The 18594-nt window shown below is 34.3% G+C and overlaps 1 protein-coding gene across 3 annotated transcripts in view; it reads left to right on the top strand.

Annotated features, from left to right (window-relative positions):
• The window catches only part of TARBP1 (TAR (HIV-1) RNA binding protein 1), a 42495-nt gene that overhangs the window by 15835 nt on the left and 8066 nt on the right, over nt 1–18594 (top strand). For 2 of the 3 annotated variants that reach the window (XM_067293466.1, XM_067293468.1), the window contains exons 13-24: nt 3010–3107; nt 3916–4077; nt 5594–5787; nt 6549–6807; nt 6909–7097; nt 10583–10782; nt 10939–11010; nt 12384–12504; nt 13987–14097; nt 15094–15243; nt 17324–17410; nt 18329–18525. In XM_067293466.1, coding sequence (XP_067149567.1) covers nt 3010–3107; nt 3916–4077; nt 5594–5787; nt 6549–6807; nt 6909–7097; nt 10583–10782; nt 10939–11010; nt 12384–12504; nt 13987–14097; nt 15094–15243; nt 17324–17410; nt 18329–18525 — 1840 coding nt within the window. The remainder of the gene's footprint in view (nt 1–3009; nt 3108–3915; nt 4078–5593; nt 5788–6548; nt 6808–6908; nt 7098–10582; nt 10783–10938; nt 11011–12383; nt 12505–13986; nt 14098–15093; nt 15244–17323; nt 17411–18328; nt 18526–18594) is intronic. The other variant, XM_067293467.1, reaches the window with a different exon arrangement.

Raw genomic sequence — 18594 nt, 5'->3', positions numbered from 1 at the left:
GAATTTGGAGAATGGGACCAAACTACAAATAATTACAGGCCCATTCTTTGCCGAGGTACAGGTTCAGTAAATCATTTAGAGGCTTCAAAAAGAAAGTAGTACAAAAACCCTATCTAACTTGCTTAGTTACATCAGGTTCTGACAAAACCTTTCCTTAGTACATAAAGCAATCGTGCTACACGTACTCTTTTCTGAGTTGACTCCTAGATACTTGTTTCTCAACTAACGCTGTTTAGACTGCAGTATACAGGCTTCCTCAGGTCCTTTCAGGATATTAGGCATGATTCTAATGGGCATGCTTAGCTTACTTGATTTAGTTTGACCTTGGCTAAAAGCAAAGAGGTGCCCACTTAAGCACAAGACTGTTGATCTGACTGTCCAGGAGTTTTGGCCCCCCACAGATTGACTGCCTCAACTTGTAGCTCTTTCAGGAGTGTCTGAACAAAAGCTACAGAGTCCTCACTATTTTTTCTGTTGAAACTTGGTCAATTTGTAGCCAGATTAGATTTATGAATTTTTCATGAGAGCAAGTGAAAATGGCAACATAATTCTCATGATGGGGATGCTCAACTGGAAGAAGAGTAATCTTGGCATTTGGTTCCCGGATTATTTTTGAGTTTTTCTCAGTCCAGTGGTTTTAATACATGAAATACAAAAGTAGTTACGGGGTAGGGGCCAGAGATCTAGGCTGTTAAATAAAGAAGATGATTTCACGTACTGCATCCCAGTTTCATTAAGATGTCTAAATGCAGTCTTGAGGCAAGTGCCTAAACTCATTTTTAGAAATGCATTACACAAACACATACACCCTTGAGTTTTAGCTGTTTGGCTGAAATGCTGAGCACTTGTTATGCAGGCTGTTACAGTTTATATTGTGGGATGATCTCTGAATGCAAAAGTAGATTCATTTCAGGTGAAACAAAATTGAAAGACGTGCTCCAACTGCTAGTGCACATTCAGTCCACAGTACTGGACCAGAGCAAGCCTGAAGCAGAACCCTCCAAAATGCATATCGAGTACATGTTAGGTTTTTAGTACCAAGTATTTTACTCTATAAATCATTTCCTTAAGTGCCACACTGCTTGCTGAGGTAGACATAATCAATCCCTTTTGTTTTGAGAATTCTGATGCCTAATTTAGCATTTTAAGTTCTGCTGCTAGAATTCTTAAGGTGCTGTAGTGCTGAACAACACAATGCCTTTGTCCTTTTGAACGCCCATGTAGGTACTCTATTCAGCTCATCAGCAGCAGAGTCTTTCAGGAGGCTTTCAGAATTGGACTTGTAACTGTTATATCCTTTCATGTTGAGATAATTTTAGAAAAGAAAAGTCATACTTGTTTATTTCCTACAGTCTTTTCATGCCTCTCCCTTCTGCACAGGAGAGCCAAGTAATAAATCTTGTTTCCTGAGCTGTGAATTGACCATCTTGATCATGATAAAATAATAATAATGCTGTGAAATACAAATGTTTTCTTGCCACGTTGATTAAAAAGGCAGTGATAAGTCCTATCTGTCAAATGGGAAATGATAAAATGAGAGCGAAGAAGAAAGTAATCTTTTTAGCTTGTGAAACAAAAGTACTAACAATTGGTGAATGCTTTATGTAAGAATACCATAATGGTGATATAAAGCAACAGCATTTTTCTGGAGACCTTCCTGTCTGTACTGTTGTTAGACTTCGCTATTTTAAGTGGGTTTTGTTTTGCTAACTTATTTTTTATAGCATTAGACACTTTGTGAATTGGATTTTGTTCTGTCTTACATTTAGTGAAGAATTTCTGAGTTTTAATTGCAGAATACTGCTTAGTGGTTTGAGACTCAAGTCATTTTTAGAAGAAATTACAGTATGAAATGTGATAATCTGACATAGATTAAACTAAACTGTTCAAATTAGGTATGCAAGAAATGTAGCACAATGTACCATTTTAACTGGGAAAATTGAAAGTAAGCACAATTCCAGAAGTTGAAAATCTGTATATGTTCATTATTTCTTGCTTTTTAAGGTCTTCTGTATCCTAAAAATAATAATCTTTGTATTAAGTGTAACTTGAGGTCAAGTAAAAAAAAAAATCAGCAGATGTATCCTCCAGGTAATTCTCCTAAATACTGCAACTGTGTTATAGTTTCGTGTTTCTTAGCAAATAATATCAGTTAGATACTGTTATTTGTTCTTTGGTATACGCTCTGTGTCCTAATGCCTGATGTTTTAGAACAAGATGGGCACATAGAGGAATTTAACTCTGTTTTGGTATTGATGTGTTACCTCTTTGGCTTTCAGTGCCAGCTAGACGTCACCCCTGAAGTATAGATTGAAGTGTGTTTGTGGCTAAGTACATTTAAGCAGAGTGACCTATTTCACACTTGTTATATACTTGCGTCCTTTTGTTTGCGAAGCCCTATGCACAGGCATTGTATCTTGTAGCTTAGCCTTTTCTTAGCAGAAGTGTTACATTTTCCATTATAACCTTGTGTTCTTGCTTGTAATTTTAAGACAAAGTTATTTTAGACTGAAGTCATACAAGATTAGTCTCTACCCAAAGTTGAACTACCTTTCAACAATGAAAAACAAAACCTATTTTTCAGTTACATGTATATTAGAATAGATGGCTATGTTTTTCTTGCATACAGTTAATTGCTGAATATGGAAACTTTGTTTTTTATTCAAGAGTAAGTTCATGACTAAGGGTGGGGGTTTTTTTTGTGGGAAGGGGTGGAAGTAGGATGAAAGTGTGTGCTAAAAATTGGAAAATTATACTTTGATTTTTTTTTTTTAATTTGTTAATTTGTGATAAAGCAGAGGAAAGGATATAATCAGTTTGATTCTTTTGGCCCTATGTTTTATACTGCTAAAGAGTACAGAGCTGGTTTTTAAGGTATTTTTAGGTATTTGAGTACCTATTACTGTATAACGTTGACATTGTGACTCAATTAAGTCCACATGATGTAATACAGCTCTCTAACAAAGTGCATTTCCATATGTCTATACATTTATTTTTCTTTCCACACAGATGGGGTATTAATCTTTATCTGGAAATCTTTAATGACGCCTGTGGAGAGTATTCTTGAATTTGTTCTCCGGCGGCTTACTACAAATGAGTTAAGTACTGTAAGTATTTATTAAAAGACTTACTTTGTTGTGGTTTTGCTTATTAATTTCATTTACCAGTGCTTTTAGAAATTTTCAAATCAAATATTTAGATACCTAGAAAATAAATTTCCATAGAAACTTTTTTGAATGGGCACAGTAAGAACACTTTCAGCAAAAAAGGAGGTGTTCCCTCTCAAAAATAAGGCAGAAATTCTTCCTGCATGTGGCTCCATGAGTGAATGGCTTCATACAGGTGTGGAATTATGATGTGGAGAGAAGTGGCAAATACAAGAGAATGGGAGAGTAAAAATAAAAAGACGTAAAACTTGCAAGATACAGGCATGAGAGAAAATCCAGTTGAAGAGGAGGTGCAAGACACACCCTTATACAAGATATGTCTGTAGGGGTTGCAGAGCTGTGATATGTTCTGATAACTGGATTAGCTTTTGACACCGATTCTGGTATTCAGGCAGCTTATGTGTTTTTTCCTGTCATTCCTTTGAGCCCAGTAAGGGAAGTAAATTTATGAATTAAAAGAAGTGGAGATTTCTTCCAGAATTCCAGACTTGTCTCTACTAAAGCCTACTCCAAAGCCCTGAACTAGAGGGGATCCTAAAAGCTGAGAAGAAAAGTTTGGCTTTCTTTTAGGTGTGGGGTGTTGTTTGTTTGTTTGTTTTTTAACAACCTTACAAAAAAGGATGTTCAACTGCAGTGACTGTTGTTGTTCTTTTCCTTCTGCTGTCATTATTATTATTACTTTTCTCTCTTTTCAGCTTAAGTCTTCTGTTCTTAATGCTTCAATTTACCCTTGTTTCTGCATTTTTAGGTTGGGGATCTGGATCGTTGTGACTTATACTTAGCTTTAATTCCGGAGGTAGTGAATTTGTGCTTGCAAGTCAGCTGGAAAAAGGTACCATCTATCAAGAATTTCATTTTTTCCCTGACAAATGCTTCTATTCGTAATCTTCAGAAGACAAACTGTGAAGAGGTAATTTAATACATTTACAACAGCAATGTAAAGATTAACTGCTTTTATACAGAGAGAGAGAGAGAGAAAGATGGATGCATATATGTATGAATGTTAAAAAAAAATAAATTCCCATATACATTGTATATTCCCATATACATTGTATACATTGTGTAATTAGTCAGCAGCGTAATGTTAATGTGAAATACTTGCAGTGTATTTAAAGCTTATATTTTTAGTACTTTTTTATATTAGCTTTTTTAAAAGTCTATATAACTGAAGTAAAGCTTTACTTGTGGTAATGGACTATGTGTACTCAAAAGCCTTTTCTTCAGATATGAACCAATCCTACCTAGAAAAATTGTAACTGGCTGAAAACACCCTTTGGTGTGTCTTAATGAACTATCAAATTTCCAAACTCGAGCATACACATAAAAAGAAATTCAAGAACCCCGCATTGCTTTGGCTTTTCATGTGGTTGTGTTCATTGTCCCATGGTTGTATGTATTAGTATAGTATATCTGAAATAGATTTATGTTTCTTTACCTTTTGAATATATATGCCTTATATAAAAAGGAGACAAAGTTTGTTGTGCAGTATAATTTTTGGTATTCTCTGGGTTGAATTATTCATCAAGAACAGTAAATAATACAGAAAAAAGATTGTTGTAAGTACTTGATTTGTTAGGTTTACTTTTCTAAGGAAACAAAGAGCAAGACTTAAAATTTTTTCTCTGATGGCTGTGTGAATTATGTACTTACTTTTTTCCAGTGGTTTCTAAGTAAAGATTTTTCAGTTCAGTCTTAGTGTTCACTGGGGGCCTCTTCCAGCTTCTTTTGAATTCGGTGGGAATTATACTGTCATGAGAATTTCTTCAGTTGCACATACACTACATCTTCAGTTTAAGATTATTTAAAAAAAAAAAAAAGTACTTTGAAGATATTCCAAATAATATTGAGCTTTTAGTACTGCTAAGAAACTATATGCTGACAGATTTATCATTAGTAGTAGTAATATTTATTTTCTTAAAACTTTTTTTCATGCCTTTTGAACATATGTGTTTATTACACAAAATAATCATAGTGGATGTCCTAGCCTTCTAGCATCTTGGAGCAGTTAGCACGTGGTATTGCATATTTTATCTGTGTGCTTGCGTTGGGTTTTAACTACAGGGACCCATTTTTCTTTCTGACTGCTATCCAGCAATATATAAATGTCTAGCTGGTAAGATAGAAGTGTTCTGTCATAGTCAAGCTAGGCTCCTGCACTTGATGAGTAGGTGACTGTAATTTGCAAGGTGTATACTTATTTTCTTCAGCATTTCCAACTTGTGGTTGATTGCATTGACCCAGCTAAGCAAAGTTTCATTATGCATAGGATAAGAAAATAAGGAGGTAGGATGATGCAGAGTTGCTACCTTATGATATATCGGGTGATTAAATGGGAGGATTACTGAATGTATCGATAGGTCATTCACGTTATATTCGAAGAAATTGGTGTATGTTTCATTGTTCATCTTTTGATTTGATTTTATTAGGAGCCGAAGCTTAAAGAACAAATTAAAAAAGTAGCTAGCATGGCCTCACTGACAGTAGTTTGTGAGGTTATGAATCAGAAGCCTGAAGTGCACCTTGAATCTCTGCCTTCTGTGGATGCCCTGAAGAAATTTATTTCCTTTTCTCAGTATAATCAAGTATTAAAGAAACCATCTTATGTTGAAGAAAAAAGTAGGTATGTCAGTGCTATAGCTTGAGTAGTTCTTCAGAATAAATCCTATTAGAGTAGAACAGTGATTAAGATGCTGTTTTTCCTGTTCTTTTCTTTGGTAATTTTTGCCAAGGTAAAAATGAAGAGTTCTGAACACAAAGCATTCATTGAATTGCTTTTATGTCTTCAGATTCAGGTTTTAGAACATAAAAGCAGCCATAACAGGTCAGACCTAAGGTTCTGTAGCTCAGTTGTCTACTACTATGAAGCTATGTAGCTTCTAGTGCTAGGTAGCCTGAACTAGCTTTGAAAGCTACTGATACTTATACCAGCTTCAGTGTCTGTACATGCTATGGCTTTGGGTGTTGTACAAAAGTCAGTTGAAGGGGAAATTTTTTACTACTGGGGGAGGGAGAGAAGCCCAGAGCAAGCCTTGAGGAAGGTAAGGTATTTGCTGTGCAAGCCACAGAAAATACCTGGGGAAGAATATGTAAACAAGGCAAGCATACAGTGATGTTTCCATGAAATGCTCTCCTACTAGTTTATGGCTCATGAGACTACATGAGTCCAGAGCTGATTTTTCTGTTTTTAAAAATCTTTGGTAGACTTTTCTTCCATGACCTTGTCCAGACTCCCCTTGAACCTGTGTAAATTTTACCATCTTGAAGAAATGTAGTGAGTTTGTACAGTTCAGTTGTTCCCTAGTAGACTAGGTATGTATGTGATAATTTAAATAAATATGACATTCATATATTATGTATTTAAGAACAATATTTTTCTTGCAGCTTATGTGAAGAACCAACATCTCAAGGATGGGGGAAGATAGTTGCACGCTATGTTCACGACCAGTGGATTTGCCTTCGTTTCATTTTAACTAAATTTCATACTGCTGAGCCAGTGTTGGAAGACAAACTTTTGGAATTGTCATCGTCCACAGTCGAAAGGTTAACAAAAATTCTACAAGCTGCATTAGAAGCCCTGACTATTCTTCCTTCAGACCACGTCTTACCTGTGTTTGACTCCATGAAAGTCCTTGTTCCCAAGGTAAGAGATAAAACACTGCAAGATCTTAATAGTTTTTCTTTTCTTTTTTTTTTTTCTTTTTTTTTCTTCCCCTTAAATGTAACGCTTCTCTTTGTTTTCAGCTTCTGGACTCAGCAGAGTTTCTCTGCATAGAAGCATTTGATTTGGCTTGGAAAATTATATCCTCTTTGAGCAATACACAGCTAATATTTTGGTCTAATCTAAAAGCTTTTGTTCAGTTCATCTTTGCTACTGAGGTTCTAGCTGTTGCTGCAAGTGCGAAGGGTCAAGCATATGCCAAAATAAAAGAGGTGAGTTTGAGAATTCTTTTTTGGGGAAATGGACATAAATTTTTATCATTTGGATCTTAAAAATATATTTTACTTTTTATTTTCCTTTCAGGTATTGTGGTGAATTTTTCATTTCCTAAAAGGTAGTAGTTTGAGAGTGTTAAGAACAAAAAATCTGAACGTTAGATTGAGGATAAACAAATTTGAACTTTAAGCAAAAATACTGCATAAATTGTATTCTGTGAGAAAGTAAAAAGATTTGTGAAACTTTTATGCTCATTCAGTCACCTTTTTCTGAGTCTCCTGGTTATGGTAATAGCAGATCTCTTTCAACTGTTTGCTCTGCAATACAAATAAAATACCAGTTGTATATCTCCAAATTATCATTAGCTTTTGATGACTGCTGACTTGAGCAGCTTCAGAGTAAAGGCTTACAAATGAAAGTCCTTATCTCTTTGTTCTTGTAACACAGGAAATTAAAAGTACTCTTCCTTTTGATTTTTAGACTATTCTGTATCTTGTGACTCCAAAAAAAAATTGGGAGGTTTTAGTCTGGTTAATACAGGTTTTTTGCTATTGTTTTATATTTACATTATGCAGTTACTCTGGAATTTTGTCCACGATTTGCCACCTGAGCTGTCCCAAACTGTTAATTGTTTGAAAAAAGTATGCCTTTTTCTAATAGTTTAGTCTTTATGAAAATACTTGGCAGGTTTTTTTTTTTTTTGAGGGGGCCCTGGGTGTAGGAAACATCATAGTTCACTTCAATACTTTGTGGTAGAACCAGCTTCATGTTCTGGAAGACAAAAGATGCATTTTTTTTACTGTTTTTTGAGAGATGTATGTAATATTTTGTACTCCGTAAGTCCTCACATATATCATGTAGTTCTTTTTTTTCATTTTGAGTCACTAAAACTGTATTCAGTAATCAGAAATTGGTGCAGCGTGGCTTTATTCACAGGAAAGACACTTAACCATAACTTTTCTAAAGAATTTTGCATGTTTTTTGCTTTTTTCAGTTGCTTTTTTCCCTGGGCACCAAGTAGTTTTTTGCACAGAACAGTCCACAATGACTGTGAGACTTTACCTGAGCAGTAATACATTATAAAGTAGTTACCAATATATACGTATGCATAGAATTACTGTCGTGTGCTGCTTTGCGCTTAGCTCAGAAATTATCCTATAATGCGTCATGGTTTTGCCTTGAAGTCACTCCTGTCCTATCCTGGCGTCAGACTTGTACTGTAAATAATAGAAAATATATAAGCTTTATTTTCAGCTCAAACACCCGAAAATGATTTTTATTAAAATATAGAAAAATAGGCACTTCCTGTCAATTAAAAATTGCTGTAATATGTCCATATGAGCCTTAATTATCTTAAAAGATAATACCCTTTTATTTTCTGTTTGATCTTTTTGGAAAACTTGCTGCAGACAAATGTTACTGTCATCTATTTTAGACAACAGATAAAACTGAGCGTTCATAGTCTCAGTGTGGACCCAAGCCAAAATAAGATTTGTATTCAAAGATGATAATACTAGGTAAAGAATCTCTTAAGTCCTTGAAATCTCCTAGCTTTCTCTTTTAATGAATATCTGTAACTGGCAATTACATGCTCAGTGTTGTGGTAACTGATGAGCTGTAGTTAGTTTTTTATTTTTCATTGATCTTAAAATTCATTTAAATATTTAGAACTACTGTTTTAATTTTAGTGTTAGTATTTCAGACATATTTATGTAAGGTGTATTCTGCCAATGTTGAGAGTCTTGAGTCTCTATGACAGCTATCCCATTGTCTGCAGTGGGACATACCATGGCAACAGGCATCAAGGAGGTAATGAAGGTCTTCTGTGTTCAACAAAGGGCATCTGGTCGAGCCTCCTTCTGCCCCTTCATAAGAAAATGAAGATAAAGTTCCTAAGCAGGTGTCTACTTATGTATATTCTTATCCCACTCTTTGGCAGTCTCTTTTGCCATTGACCCCTTGTGCAGTGGCTAGTTTTAGCTAAAGAGACAGAAAAAATGGATCTGTCTGATACTGATTTGCTACAGAAATACAATTTTAAAAGCTTGTCTACCACAGTGCACTTTGGCTTTTTAATGTTAGCCAGAGGGAGTGGAATATAGGGGTTTTTGTGAGCCATAAAAAGGGAATATTGCTATGATAAAATATGGAAGGGCTTCCACAGAAGTGCCCAGAGCACTGTGTTTTTGGGCTTCATTTCTTCTGCTTCTTTTCTCCTTTTTCTTGTGATGTGTGCAAATGTTAATTGTGCTAGAACTTAAATTCTTTTTGTATGTGTTGAATTTTTACTGTGTAATGAAACAATTAAAAAGCATTCCAGTTTTTTTGAAATGTATTGTAAATGTCATGCTGCTGCTTCTCGGATGAAACGGAATAGTTTAATTTCGGCATTAAAGGAAAGTTACAATGCCTCTCTTTGCACTTAAAAAAAAATATATATATATATATTCTTACTGTTTTGTGCAGAAAGTGCTTCAGAGTGCATTCCAATATTTCAATTTAACCTCTTCATGGACATTTTAATCCTTAATAATTCAGAACAGCATTCTCTATAAACACAGGGTTGCAGTTAAAGAAGTTTCACTCTATCAAAAAAGTATCATTCAGGAGGGGGAAGAGAAGATTTATCCTGTAAGAGCCTTTGCACTTTCTGAAAAAAAACATTCTCATGAGTAGCTATAATTGATGTTGTTTATAACAAATTTATGAAAAACACTCCTGAACTGTCTTCATTCTGAATCTTCCCCCTTCTCATCCAAATGCTTTCAACTTAGAAAAAATTTCCTATGGAACTGAAGTTTGCCTTTGCACTTAGCATAATGGAGGGAGGGGGAAAGGAAAATTCTTCGGCCTCTTCTCTTCTCTTCTTGTTTTGTTTTGTTTTTTTTCTTTTTGGAGAAGATGTAAATATCAAGATCAAATATTTTAAATATGTCTCTTCCACCCCCCCCACCCCCAAAAAACAAAATGATTAAGGAAATGGTACAGAGACACTTTTACACTTTAACTAAATTGCGAACTTCAACCTGAACATGGAGGTAGCTGTCATTAAGAAGAATTAGTGATATAGCTACATATGGAAGAAGTTTTGTTTAATGTTAGAAACATTGTTTTCTACTAACCTGGTAAGGATTGATAGAAGCACCAGACTTGTGTACTCACTGAAGTAAGCCTGGATACATTTGTTCCAGTTGTCAGGAGGTTCATATTAAAAGCATGTGTTACAGCTATATATGTAAAGATTTGTTCTGTCATCTGTTAACATAAGCATGCAGCAGGCTGATTGTTTCCCATTCACCTGCCCACATAATCAGGGAATTGTAGGTAGATTCAAGGCATTATTAATCTAAGCAAATCTTGGATGAAGAAGGGAATCAGGCCTACTATATTAGAATAATATTGCAGTGTTTTTTTTAATTCCTGCATTTTTGGAAGCTATTTTGGAAACTAAATTTTGAACCTTTTTTATTCTTCTTTTCAGATAATTTTCAAGCTCATAGATATGTCCACTACAAGGACTGGAGTCTTCAATATAGTCATTAGTCATTGTTGTCGATCTTGGATATTTTCCACTTTTGATGACAGAAGTGCTTTCAAAAATACTTTCTTAAATGCTGGAAATTACTGTGAGCTTATCACAGAGGCTTGTGTCTTTGGAACTGTGTTCAGGAGAGATCAAAGGTAAAAAAAAAAAAAAAAAGTCTTATTTCATCAGATCTGAATGCTTGATTATATTTGTTATAATTTTCTGTTTTCTTAGTTTCAAGTTTTGAGGTAATTAAAAACAGTTTTCATATGCTATTCTGCTAATTTATTTTTCTTCTTTCATCTGAGAAGACTTATTCAGGATGTGCATGCCTTCATAGAAAATCTTGGAGAAAAATGTGCAGCAAATGTTGTTACAGAAAGGTAATCGTTTTGAGGATACATCTTACATTTAGTCCGAGTAGAGTCCTCATTACTGCTGAGGTTGGAATAGGAATGATGCTATTTTTTGCAGACAGTTTCTTAAAAGTATATTCATTACCTTAAATATTTGTAAAAGGCAAATACGTCACGTTACATTCAGAAATCAAATACAAGATGCAGAAAAATGCTAAGTATTTTCAAGAAAATTCATCCCATTTGTTAACCTGAATAGGACTGAAATAACTACTTTCTCATTATTTCACCTCATAAAAGTAATGCTTTTCAAGATCCAGATATTATCATTCTGTGTGTTGATATGTATCTCATCATTGTAGACAAGACAGTAAGAAACTTACGCTTTAATTAATGTGGCCATACTTTAGCATTGGTTGTAAGCCATTTTAGTTTTGGAAACTGCTTCCAGTTTGAAACAGGGAATTTGAATAGAATATGCTTGCTCCTGGAAAACTCATCTCTTTTGCAGCTTGACTCTCAATGGAGCAAAAACTGAGAAACAGTTCCAATGTAGCATTTTTGGGAAGCATTAGTATTTGCTAAAACCTGAGCTTCTAAAGATCTACTGCTAGTTCAGTACTTCTGTATTTTCTCCCAAGAGCTTCTTGGCTTCCATATGTCTGGTTGTGACAGCCTGCAGCTATGTGATACTTGGTTACCTGTAATGCAATTAATTCTGCTCTTTGCATTAATTATTTCAGATGTCCCTGAATAACTTTTTTGTCAAACTAATATGAATCAAATATTTTGGACTGGAATATTTGACCAAAGGTCTGTCAGCATAAATAAATCGCTTTAAGATTATATGCACAGTACTTACCAAAACTTTTTATGATACAGCTATCTCTGTTGAAAAGTATTTTAAGCAGTCAGATGCTATTGAAGACCTCTGGATAGAAACAGTGGAAAGTTATCTGGAGCGCACTAGTTTTCTTCATGAACAATGATGGACAAATGTTAAATTTCTGATTGTGGGTGTTGTCATATTCTCTCACTACTCAGCTTGGTGACCATAAAACTACTCAGTCCTTTATGACAGAGGGGAGGCTTACTATGTTTGCTGTGCATTGCAATTACATTTTCTAGATTTCCCAAAGTATTTACATGGTGTTTATAGTGCATTTCAGAATTCAGGCTTTCTCTTGTGTGTTTAATAATATTTAAACTGCCAAAACACAAAATGTATCAGTCTTAAAGATGGCCTTTGACCTCTTCTGTGGGTCAGTCTTTGTCAGCATGAGAACATCACATGCATGTTTAAGATGAAGTTTGTGGGTTTTTTTTTTTTTTAATAATTTAGGATTTATCTTTATGTCTGAATAAGGAGAGTTTGACTTTTTTGTATTAATATTTTACAGTACAAACAGAGATGATCACTATGTGCGAGTTTGTGCTATTAAATTTCTTTGCTTGTTGGATGGATCGAATATCTTGCATAAGATGTTTATGGAAGACATTGTCATCAAACTACTTGATAAAGTAAACTTTATTTCTTTTGGTATATAAATGTAATGTTAATATAGCTATTGAAATACAAAATATTTGCAGTTGAAAGGATGTATTTACAGTTGTTTATATAGCCTGTCTAGATTTGCCCAGTAAAACACTTTTTTTAACATGAAACAGGAGTTAATTTGGTAAAAGTGAAGGGGTAAGAATTGTTTGTTTCAGATTTGTTTCCTCTGTGTTTAGTGGATGTTCCAACTTTACTGCACATTATCCAAATTGCAGAAAAAAATGCATTTAGGCTATTAGAAACATTGAATTTCACTTCAACACTTGCAAAGTACCTTTTGAATCAAGAGAGCTATTGAAGGTCTTCTCTGTGGAAGACCTTATAAATGAGCTTAGCAAAAGAAGGTCAGGGTCTGATTTTCATTTAAACTATAGCTGCTTATGCATTGGCACTAGCATAAAACTAGTGGTAAATTAATACAGCTGCAGCTAGAATATCACCCATGCCCAGAAATTATTCTGGTAGGATAGCATTCTGGTTCTATCCCAATAACAAGGGACGAGCAGTTCTTTATTCAGTCACTCCTGCCAACTGCCTATTAGAGAAGAATGGATGTTAGTTGTGTTGTAAGATTATCAAGTGGAAAAAGTTGCCTAAGCTTTAAAGTGGATTTCCTGTCTTAAATATGAAGATTAAACATGCAAAAATAAAATGTCTTTGCATTTTAGTATTAATATGGGACTTGTATCAACAATTAAAAAAATTTTTTTTTTTTAAATCAAGGAAATAGTTTTGTCTGTCATATAGTTTGGAGGCCAAAACAGAGTATGTAGGGAAAGAATCTAAAGTTAATTAAGAACATGAATTTCAAATCTTTTTAAAGGTCATTTGTGTCATCTATTTTCTTTCATATAGGCTTCTCTTTATTGCACAATATTAGTTGCTGTCTCCAACTAGAGCTGCAATAACAAGCAGATGTAATGCATACCAGTATCAGTGCTAAACCTGCGTTTTATATGTAGATGTTAAAGTAGAAATGTATTCATTTGTATACTCATCTCTTCACTTAGGATCTTTAGTACTTGTTTTATGTTACTAAATGACAGCTTGTGTCTTTAATACCGCTTGACAGATTCATACTCCAATTTATATAGCATTATTATGTTTAACTGTTCATATAGAGTAGGTGCTGTGCTCTTGAGTAAATTCTTCAACTTTCTGCTCTGTTACTCAATACCTAATGTTTCTGTGCTCTTATATTAAGTAAAAATATTAAGCAGAATTGTATATTTTGCCAACATTCAGCACTTCTCATGGGCAAACTTCAAAATTTAATTCTAAATACATGAATGAACTTATGTATTTTGCCTAACTTAAAATAATATGTAATACCGATACCGGCTATGCAGTAGATGCTGCATTCTCAGTACAGTATATTATATTTCCAATTCTTCAGTTTTAAAAGTTGTGAGGGATAGGTAATAAAGCTTTGAATTTCTTTTTAGGATGAACTGGTATCCAGATCTCGAACACGTTATTATGCAAACTCTTTACAGCATAGAATTAAAAATCGGATATGGCAGACACTTCTAGTTCTTCTTCCAAAGCTTGACCAGGTATTGCACTTTTTTCTGAATTCTTAAAGAAATCTACATACTAGAATACTTTTTTTTTTGTCATGGAAACTGAATATATGAAATATATTAGGGTATAAAAGACATTTGATCTCTGTAGTTGCATATGGAAGTTTGTGTGACTTTAGACTGTAAGAACAAGATACATTTCTAGAGGTCACTGAAAACTGATTCTTTGATTTGTGAATTATAGGAGACCAACTTTTCTGTTGAGGCTTGCTAAGACTCCATACTGACTACCTGATTTAAAGCTTTTCATTTAGTAAAGATGCTGCTACTATATGAACATTCAGAAAATTAAGAAATTTTAGTTTCACCTGATGTTTATTCATAAAAAAAAATTTGAAAGGTTTGATAAACTGTCATAAAGTCATGAAGAATGTAGTGTTCTCTTGACACTACATTCAAACTGTCAGTGAAAATTTAGCATGAGGCAGGTGCTGTATTCAGTCTCCTATGGAGACGTTGTGGTGACCTGCCTTTTTCCTTAATGGCGCTATATTTGTACTGTAGCAGCATATCTGTAAGTTCAGGCATTCTTTATCAGGAGTCTTTCTCTGTCAGTTAAAATGATGTTAAATATGCTTTGTGAAGAGTTATTTTAAAAAACAAACAAATCTTCATTTCCTCAGTTCTTAACATATGACAAATAGAAAACCATACGCTCCCTGTTTCTAATGTGTGCTTTGTTTAACTTTCCTATGCTGTAGTAACACTTCTGTAGCATTTTGCTGTCTGATCCCAGCTGCCTTTACACACTTTTTACACGCTGTGTAAATACATGCCCAAAAGTATAACCTGCACTGATTAATATGTATAATACAGAAATTAGATGACTGTAAAATGTTTTGGTTTGAGTATTAAAAGATACTTCTAATATCGCTGTAAAGGCGAGGATATTTTTTTAGATTTTACTTTTCTTCATTGAAATAACTTTGTAACAATATGCTAAATGATTATCTAATTTTGTTTTCTCAGAATTTTTTGTGTGAAACCCTTAACAAGGTTTTTCAGGCTGGATTTGTTAACAACCAGGCGTCTGTGAAATACTTCATAGAATGGATTATCATCTTGAGTCTACATAAATACCCCTACTTTCTTAATAAATTCTGGGATTGCTTTTGCTATGTAAGTAAGAACTTCAGTGTTCACTTAAAGAGCAATTTGAACAAAAAAAGTTATAGGTTGTCTTCCCAGCATTATTTTCATTGTGTTTTGTAATGCATTTTCAAAACTGGAGGCAAATTTTGAATATGGTACCAAAAACTCCTCTAACAGTTAAGTGAGATCTCTGATGTATTAGCATTTTTTTTAATGTCTTGGATTCTTCTCCAAGTAATTATCCATAAGACTTGAACTGTAGATATACGTAGTCTATATTCATGAGGTTGAATTTCTTAGGTAGCATTGTTCATTTGGGCTGAGTAGGAAATATGCATGTGCTTGCATCTCCTTCAGTATACAGGAATACTTACAGTGGTGCCTCTGCGGCTTCTAACTACCCATAATAGTGAATTGTAGATGCCTTCTTGCTTATCTGATAGCCTAGTTGCTACTGTAGTTATTTTTGAAAGCTAAACAGTGGGACAAGAATAAAAAAAACTTGTGTATATATATATTTTTTTGCCCCAAACCCGTGACGGATATTTAAAACTGCCCTATGAGATATCTTTCCTTGCTAGTGATGCATGTTCTATTTTGTTTTCTGCACATGGGAAAAATCTGTCCTTTTTAGTACAATTTATAATTTAAGTGCACAAAAAGGGCTTGCAAGGCCTATCTGAATTGATGAAAAGTGCTATAAAGGATATAACTTCATAGTGTTTCAGGGTTCCTTCCAAATGCTGGAGGAGTTGCAGCTGTTACTCTTAGTTGAGGAACCATCTGAGTTGCAGAGACTTCATGCTGATAAATGCACTGAATCACAGTGAGCCCATTCAAACACAGTGCTCTAACATAGGAAGCAGAAAGCCTGTAGATTTAGGGAAAAGGAATACAGGTCCCTTTCAGAATCTATCCTGAAAAGCTGACTCTGAAAAGGACTTTCAGGGTCACACTGGAAAAACTCACCTGAATTTTAACATCCAGCGTAATGCTGTGGCAAAAAGGATTAATAAAAACTACCTATAAACAGGAGTGTGGAAACTGTTTCCTTCAATACAGAATATTGGTAAGACTCCTGGGCTATTTTCTAGTTTTTATAAGCATATGGAAATGTGAGAACATTAAAAAATTTTGGAGATTCTTTTCAAAGGATTGAAGAAAAGCCTTGCTGTGAGAGACTCAGTCTCTGATACGATTACAATATATAAAAATTTTCTTTGCTGAAAAAAGCTCAGTAAGCAGAGAAAGATGTATACAAACCAGTGGCTGAAAGGTAAAGTCAGACAAATTTAAATTACACATAGTACAGATTTTTAACAGTGAAGGTCAATGGTTGAGAGAACATACTTTTGGAAGGTGTACTTGTGCCCAATAACTTACATTTATCTGAATTGTAATAAAACAATGGTGTTCAATGTCCTTTGATATGTAGAAGATCAAATTAATCTAAAAATTCTCTTTGGTTTAAATCTTGTGACAGTATGATCTAATTGTTCTCACTAATCTGAATTTGACAAATATTTAGGAAACATTCTTCCCATGTTCATTTCAGCGGGATTTTTTTAATGAGATAATTTAATACAATATAAAAAGTACTAGAATGGAAGTGTAGGAAATAAGTTCCTGTTCAGTTTGGGTGCAGCATAAGCACAAAATTCCTTAAGCTGTCTTTTACAGAATTCTTGCAGGAAAGTTGAGTGAATAGGATAATAAATGAGATTTTCCCATCTTGCTTGTTTGCGGTTGTGGGGGGAAGGTGTCTTTGTTTCTTTGGTTTGAGGTTTTTTTGTTTTTTTGGGGGGGGGGGAGTGGAAGAAAATTTGTTAACTTTGGATTGAATTTTAACTCATTTGCACGGTTGTGTACTTCATTCTGATTACTGTGTCAGTAAAAAGCAAATAATGTGTTAGGGAAAAATGTGATCTTGTACTATAAGAACTTGGTATTTTAGTAAGTTTTGCTGTGGAAACACCATAGTTTTTGGTAAGTATTGATATAAACATACAGGTATTGAATCTGCATAATACACTGTGAAAGTTTATGGAGTATAAAAAGCATTTTAGATATATTTATTTCTTGTTCGTCATATTCCCTTTTACTTTAGGATGAAGAAAAGCTTAAAACAAGCATCTGCACATTTTTATCAGTGTTATCACACTTTGACATCATTATTCAAAATACCTCTGAGAAGGTAAGTTTGACTAAAAATGTTTTTTATTCAGTTGGACTTTATGTGGATTTTTGAAATAAAAATCCTTTTTGCAGTCTAGTCTTCAGAGCCTTTTTAATACTTACGTCTTCTTACAAAGATACTCTGTCTCTCTTGATATGGAAAACACTAACTTTTCCCATCACCTCTGTATCGTATTTGACTTACTGAAAATTTTGTAAATGGCAGATGTTTTGAATATATAGGGCCTGATTGCACATGTGTTTTTCCAGAAGAGCTATTCCAGTATAACTGAACATGTGGATGCTCTTTTTTTCCCCCCTTGTTTACATTACTTATTTAATCCCCATGAAATTGTACCCGGATAACCTGGAAAAGGGTAATCTTATTATAAAGTAAGAGCACTCAGATATGGGGTTCTTTGAAAATAACTACTCCACATTAAATTTAGAATGTTTTATTCAGAAGGCCCTGCCCCCCCCTTTTTTTTAAACTAATTCTCAAAATAGAGGATAAAATACTCTCAGATACTATGTGGAGCCAACTGCTACAGATCCATGGCAATCCAGGCACTTCTGTTATTTTTGGTGATTGCTTGCATAATTTGCAAGACCAGCTTCCTAAGTGGTAGAAAATCAGAAGTAAGTAAAGGTTTCCATGTATGCAGAACACTAGATTTTAAAGCAAATTAATAAATTTTCAAAACAGCACGAGTGGAGCTTGTAGCTCCATGCACTTGTGAGCTAAATATTGAATGAAGGAAATGAAGGCCATGTTCTGAGGCCTTATATGCACATAAATACTGTCAAAGCTTTGGACTTTCTGAAAGGCTATTTTCTGAGAAGCAGTTGTATCTTGGGCCACTCTTCCTTTTGTACTACCAAATAATACACTAAGACGTAATATAAATGAGAGAATCTTCTTTTTTTTATTTTTTAGAAACCAGCTTTGAAGAAAGCCCTCATAGTTGTTCTACAGTGGTGTTTCAACCACAATTTCAGTGTTCGACTTTATGCATTAATTGCCCTTAAAAAAATCTGGGGTATGTGCAAAATGTTGCATGTGGAAGAATTTGAAGCTCTGACACCAGTTATTGAATCTAGCCTTCAACAAGTAGAAAACATGCATGGCGCAGGGTTAGTAACATTCTTATGACTTCCAGCTTAAGATTGTTTTTCTGAGCCATTTGCAGTAAGTTTAATCTT

The sequence above is a fragment of the Apteryx mantelli genome, chromosome 3 (genome assembly GCF_036417845.1).
Source record: "Apteryx mantelli isolate bAptMan1 chromosome 3, bAptMan1.hap1, whole genome shotgun sequence".
In the NCBI taxonomy this organism is placed as follows: Eukaryota; Metazoa; Chordata; class Aves; order Apterygiformes; family Apterygidae; genus Apteryx; species Apteryx mantelli.
This window is presented reverse-complemented; position numbering and strand designations above follow the sequence as displayed.